The sequence below is a fragment of the Myotis nattereri genome (genome assembly GCF_964212035.1).
Source record: "Myotis nattereri genome assembly, chromosome: 5".
Classification (NCBI taxonomy): Eukaryota; Metazoa; Chordata; class Mammalia; order Chiroptera; family Vespertilionidae; genus Myotis; species Myotis nattereri.
Window position 1 is genome coordinate 31,003,516 of NC_138080.1, and position 6,125 is coordinate 31,009,640.

Sequence of the window (6,125 nt, forward strand, 5' to 3'; positions counted from 1 at the left end):
ATTTTACAGAGAGGAAGGGAGAAGGAAAGAGAAACATCGATGAGAGAGAAACATTAATCAGCTGTCTCCTGCATGCCCCCTAATGGTGATCGAGTCCGCAACCAAGGTACATGCCCTTGACTGGAATTGAACCCGAGACGCTTCAGCCCACAGGCTGACACTCTATCCACTAAGTCAAACCGGTGAGGGCCAAAGAGATAGTTAAAAGCAGCAAGAGAAAAGTAGTTAGTTACCTACAAGGGAGCACCCATATGACTGTCAGCTGACTTCTCAACAGAAACTTTGCAGGCCAGAAGGGAGTGGCAAGAAATAGTCAAAATGATGAATAGCACCTGCCCAACATGGCTCAGTGGTTGAGCATCAACCTATGAACCAGGAGGTCATGGTTCAATTCCCGATCAGGGCACATGCCTGGGTTGTGGGCGAGATCCTCAGTATGGGATGTGCAGAAGGCAGCCAATCAATGATTCTCTCTCATCACTGATGTTTCTATCCTCTCTTCTGCTCTGAAATCAGAAAACATTAAAAATAAATAAATAAACACAGGAGAACCAAGATGGCAGCATAGGCAAATGCCTGTACTCACTGCCTCCCACAACCACATCAAAATTACAACTAAAATACAGAACTGTCATTTAGAACCACCAGAAAACTGGCTGAATGTGGATCCTACCACTAGAGAAGTAAAGAAAAAGGACAGTGAGACTGGTAGGAGGTGCGGAGGTGCAGAACGGGCTGGTCCAGCACTCACATGTGCCGGTTAACCGGGAGGGAGATCGCCTCTGTGGAGGCCGCCTGGTGGAGCAAGGGGGCCCAGAGCTGGGAAAAGAAGTCCCTCCGGCAGTAAGAACTACGGACTGTAGAAACCAGTGTGGATTGGGACTCAGTGACACACAGGCTGCTGGAGACCCAGCTGCTCCTCTTAAAAGGCCAGCACCACAAACTGAACTTATAAGCTCCTGCTTCCTCTGAGCTCCAGTGGTGGGCGAGGCTCTGGGAGACCCAGACACATACAGGGAGAAACTGGACTGTCTGGTATCAGGGCAGGAACTCGGGGCAGCTTTCTTCTAGACAGAGGTGCTTGCAGTGGTCATTGTTCCTGTGCTGGGACCTCTCCCGTGCAGGGCTGACTGGCAGCCATTGCTGTTTGCTCCACCCTGGTGATTCCTTGAGACCCCACCCCACTCAATTTACAACCCCACCCAAGCTGTGCACAGCGGCTTTTGCATATGAATGGCCTGTCCTTTCTCAGGCTAAACACCTGCAGCTGGGTCAAACAAGCTGTAGCTGCGTCAGGGAGCCCCAAACCTATCAATAAAAGGCCCAAGACCTGGCACCAGCACCAGCCTGCCTTGCTTCACAGCTGGGCCTCATCTGGGCACTTCTAAACCCAATACAAAGAGGAGGAATCTGCAGATCTCTCTGTAGCTCCTGCTGGGTGGCCTCAAGCAGTGGCTGATTTTGCACCTCCCTGGACACCCAAGAGCCAGTATACCCAGTGGTCAGTGTGAGACCATACCAGATTACAACTCTTCACATCCATAAGCGACACATTCAAGGGGCAGACTCAGTGAGCACCAAAGCCCCACTGAAGGAAGACCTGCTCCATAGGGTGTCTCCTGCACAGCAGCTCCCCCACTATAGTCGTAGCTGGTCTCCACAGCCAATTGGCCTGGAGGTCAATTCCTCCCAGTGACAACAATAGCAATCAAGGCTCAACTACAACAAGATTGTGCACACAGCCCACAAATTATAGCTAATTTGCCTACAAACGTCAGGTGGTCATAATAATCTGGCCACTCAGTCTGTGTGTGTGTGTGTGTGTGTGTGTGTGTGTAAACACACACACATTTTTTTTTAAGTTAAAAATACAGCTGCCACATAATCCAATAATTCTACTTGGAGGTATTTATCCAAAGGGAAAAAAAACCCACTAATTTGAAAAGACATATGCATCCCTCTGTTCATTGCAGCATTATTTACAAGAGCTAAGATATGGAAGTAACCTAAGTGCCTACTGATAGAAATTAGATGAAGAGGTAGTACAGTTCATAGCAGCACAATTTATAATGGCTAAGATCTGGAAACAGCCCAAGTGCCCATCAAAAGATGAGTGGATAAAAAAGCTGTGGTACGCCTGGCTCAGTGTGGTGTGGTGGCTCAGTGGCTGAGCATCAACCTATGAACCCAGAGGTCATGGTTTGATTCTGTGGTCAGGACACATACCCAGGCTGCAGGCTCAATCCCCAATGGGGGTGTGCAAGAGGCAGCCCATCCATGATGCTCTCTCATCGGATGTTTCTGTCTCTCTCTTCCTCTCCCTTCCTCTCTGAAATCAATTTTTAAAAAAAGGCTGTGGTACATTTACACCATGGAATACTATGCAGCAGTAAAAAGGAAGGATCACCCTTTGAGACAGCACGGAGGGGCCTAGAGAGAATTATGCTAAGTGAAATAAGCAGTCAGAAAAAAATCAAGTGTCAATGATCTCACTCATATGTGGAATCTAACGAACAAAATAAACTGTTGAACAAAACTGAGACATAGAAGCATGGAACAGGCTATGTCCACCTCAGAGGGGAGGTGGGGGAGGGGGGTCAACCAAAGAACTTGTATGCATATATGCATAACCCATGGGCATGGATAATAGGGTGCTGAAGGCCTGAGGTGGGGCTGGGGCAGGCTATAAGGTAGCGGTTCTAAACCTGTGGGTCACGACCCCTTTGGCGGCTGAACGACCCTTTCACAGGGGTCACCTAAGACCATCCTGCATATCAGATATTTACATTACGATTCATAACAGTAGCAACATTACAGTTATGAAGTAGCAATAAAAATAATTTTACGGTTGGGTCACCACATGAGGAACTGTATTTAAAGGGCCAGAAGGTTGAGAACCACTGCAGTAAGGGGTCAATGGTGGGCGGAAAGAGGACAAAAAAAGAGGTGGTACAAGGAACGGGGTTGCCCAAGTTTTATGGCGACTACTGCAATACCTACCTCAGCCATGACTCTCCGTCTGTGAGAGACATACTGCAGTGGTAGGAGACACAAGGAGAGTGCGAAAGACCACTATCAGCAATGAATGCAAGAGCATGACAGACAAAACAACTGCCGCGTTCCAGCAAGGACGGACACCTCCTCTCCATTCTCTGCTCCTCCTCCTGCAGGGGCAAGGATACCACCTCCCCAAGTCTTCCAGTCCTCGCCCTGGTATAATGCCAGCACCCCCTATGGGGCCCTCCACCTCCTGGGATGATGCCAGTGGGACCTGCTCCTGGAATGAGGCCGCCTATGGGAGGGCATATGCCAATGATGCCTGGGCCCCAAATGATGAGACGTCTCGCCCGTCCCATGATGGTGCCTGCGCACCCAGGGATGCCTCTACCAGACAGACAGGGAGAGGGGTCCTCTTTCTATCAGTTATTTGTTCTGTTTCACCAAGAGATCGTGGTGCTATAACTGGGTGTTTTCTAACAGCAAGGCCAGGAAGATTCACTCCCTCTTTCTATCAAAAGAATAGCTTTGGAGGGGAGTAGTGGGACAATAAAATGCAATTTTCATGTGTATTTTGACATATGAAGATAAAATTGGAATATTACTCAGCCATAAAAAGAATGACATCTTACCATTTGCGACAACATGGATGGACCTCTAGGGTATTTACGCTAAGTGAAAGAAGTCAGAATGACAACGACAAATGCCGTCTGACTTCACTCATATGCAGAATCTTAAAAAACAAATGCGTAACAAAACAAAACAGATTCATCAGTGCAGAGTACAAGCTGGTGGTTGCCAAAGAGGAGGGAGGTGGGATGGGAATAAAAAAAGAAAAAGAAATGCTCTCCCCCTTTCAATACCTCATCCTGATTTCACAGGTGAAAAGGGGAGAATTCAGTTTCTTAACACATGCTCATCAACCTGACATTACTCTCACTGCAGTGTCTGGCTGAGCTAGATGCTCTCGGAAGGAACTAATACACGGAATTTGTAGGTTCCAGAATGTTGCTGCTATTGTATTGACTTCCTGTTTTCCAGGAAGTCGAGTCTCTGATTGAAATATATTTGGGTCAATGATTGAGAAGTTAAGACCAGCTGCTAATAAAGTCGGACTACCCCTAATTGTCGGGTAACGGTTTCATCTCTTCTATGAAATTAAATTGTCTTAGTGAGCAGTAGCAGGTTTCGCCCTCCCTGTAACGTCTACGCATCTGGTGAAGTAGGTGGGCCCAAGTACCACTGCTGGATGGCATCTGGGAAAGGCATTTTCCTTCTGCCTCAAAGAAAACACCAACCCATCATATTGCACACTTAACGCCAATAATGCAATTTACAGAACCATCACCTTTCAAAATCACATCAAATGTTATCCATACTAATAGATATTTAAACTGTAAAGCGTATTCTCTCTGACACCACTTAAAATGTACTTCAATTAAAAAAAAAAAATTTTTTTTTAATCCTCACCTGAGGATTTTCCCCCCCATTGACTTTTAGAGAGAGTGGAAGGGAAGGGGAGAGACAGAGAAACAACGAAGTGAGAGAGACATCAACTGGTTGCCGCCCTTGACCGGAATCAAACCCGCGACCCTCAGGCCGCGGCCGAGGCTCTGACCATTGGGCAATCGGGCAGGGATCTTTTTCTTTCTTTCTTCCTTTCTTCCTTTCAAGCACTGGCATGAAGTGCAAGACACAGAACTCACGAAGAGAAGCAATCTTCAGAACACGGGGCTCTATTCGATACAGTTAGGCCGAGAGTGAAGAAAGAGAAGTTACAGCCTTCAGCTGGCAAGCTTGCGCTGCAGCTTTTCCCTAAAATGCAATGCGGGGGTGCGCGGTCCCTGTAAGCAATGGCAGCTGGACTCTGGTCATGCATTCAAGCCCAATTGCACAGGAGTCCTTTCTGGCAGGTACATTCTTTCTCCGGGTTAACACGAGGTTAAGACCCACACACACTTAAAAACAAAGTACCACTGGCAGGTGCGGACAGGCTCCACTCCTAACCTTCCGCGGCACTGCCTGCCGTGGTTTTCTGCAGGTCTTTCTAGCGGGCTCTCCACTAGGCCAGCGTTCCCCAACTCCCGAGGCGCCGGGGGTTCTCCCGCGCTCCACTCCCGCGCGGCCGGCACCGTACACGTGCCGCCGCCACCCCTACGCCTGCGCGGTGGGATGAGCTGGGGGCTGGGATGAGCTCGGACTGCGTCTCCCAGCGACTCCCTGCGCAGCCCGCGGCCCCGGAATCTACGCGAGACCTCAGCTCCCAACCTCACGGCGGGCTTGTGGGAGTCGTGGTCCGGCCCGTCGCCCCGCCCCCAGCACTCCCGGACTCCATTTCCCGTGGACCCACGCGCCTCCGACTTCCGGCGCAGGTACGGGTCGGCGCACGCGGCCGCGAGCCGGTTGACTTTGCGGAGCCATGGATGGCTTCAGCTCGGACTTCGGCGGCTCCGGCGGCGGCAAGCTGGACCCCGGGCTCATCATGGAGCAGGTGAAGGTGCAGATCGCCGTGGCCAACGCGCAGGAGCTGCTGCAGGTCCGGGGTCGGGCTGGGGACGGGGGGCGAGGGCCGCGGGGGCCGCCAGGAGACGGGCGTAGCGGCTGAGGGTTCGCATGTCCCCACAGAGGATGACGGACAAGTGCTTCCGGAAGTGCATCGGGAAGCCGGGGGGCTCTCTGGACAATTCGGAGCAGGTGAGACCCTTGGGGCTTGGGCTCGTGGCGAGGGGCCTCTGCGCGTGCGCGAATTAAGGGGGCGGCCCGGTGGGACCGCTGCGCGTGCGCAGTCCGCTGCCCCGGGAGAGGGCGCGGGTCAGGGGAACCCTGAGCTGATTCCTGCGCTTTCCTCGCCTCCAGAAATGCATCGCCATGTGCATGGACCGCTACATGGACGCCTGGAACACCGTATCCCGCGCCTACAACTCGCGGCTGCAGCGAGAACGAGCCAACATGTGATCGGGAAATGCGGTGCCTGGCCGAGCCAGTGGGCCGCCCCCACCCGTGTTCGGTTTCCATAAATGTGCTTTGTGAGGCAGGGGCCAGCGTGTGCGTGCTGCCTGCCGTGGTTTATGAGGATGAGACTGGTGCTGGGACACTTGGAATTTTGTCCCCCTCCCCCTGGCCAGGCC

General features: G+C 51.4%; 1 protein-coding gene and 1 pseudogene across 2 annotated transcripts; both read left to right on the plus strand.

The window, feature by feature from the left end:
• Positions 1-2,916: 2,916 nt before the first annotated feature.
• On the plus strand, positions 2,917-3,462 carry LOC308519224 (U1 small nuclear ribonucleoprotein C-like; annotated as a pseudogene). The gene has a single exon. The product of its transcript is annotated as a U1 small nuclear ribonucleoprotein C-like (transcript).
• A 1,897-nt stretch (positions 3,463-5,359) lies between these two features.
• Positions 5,360-6,031, plus strand: TIMM13 (translocase of inner mitochondrial membrane 13). The gene is made up of 3 exons (XM_081093271.1): positions 5,360-5,533; positions 5,623-5,691; positions 5,854-6,031. Exons 1-3 carry the CDS (start codon positions 5,417-5,419, stop codon positions 5,950-5,952), a joined length of 285 nt encoding a protein of 94 aa, XP_080949397.1. The 5' UTR covers positions 5,360-5,416; the 3' UTR covers positions 5,953-6,031.
• The last annotated feature ends 94 nt before the right edge of the window (positions 6,032-6,125 follow it).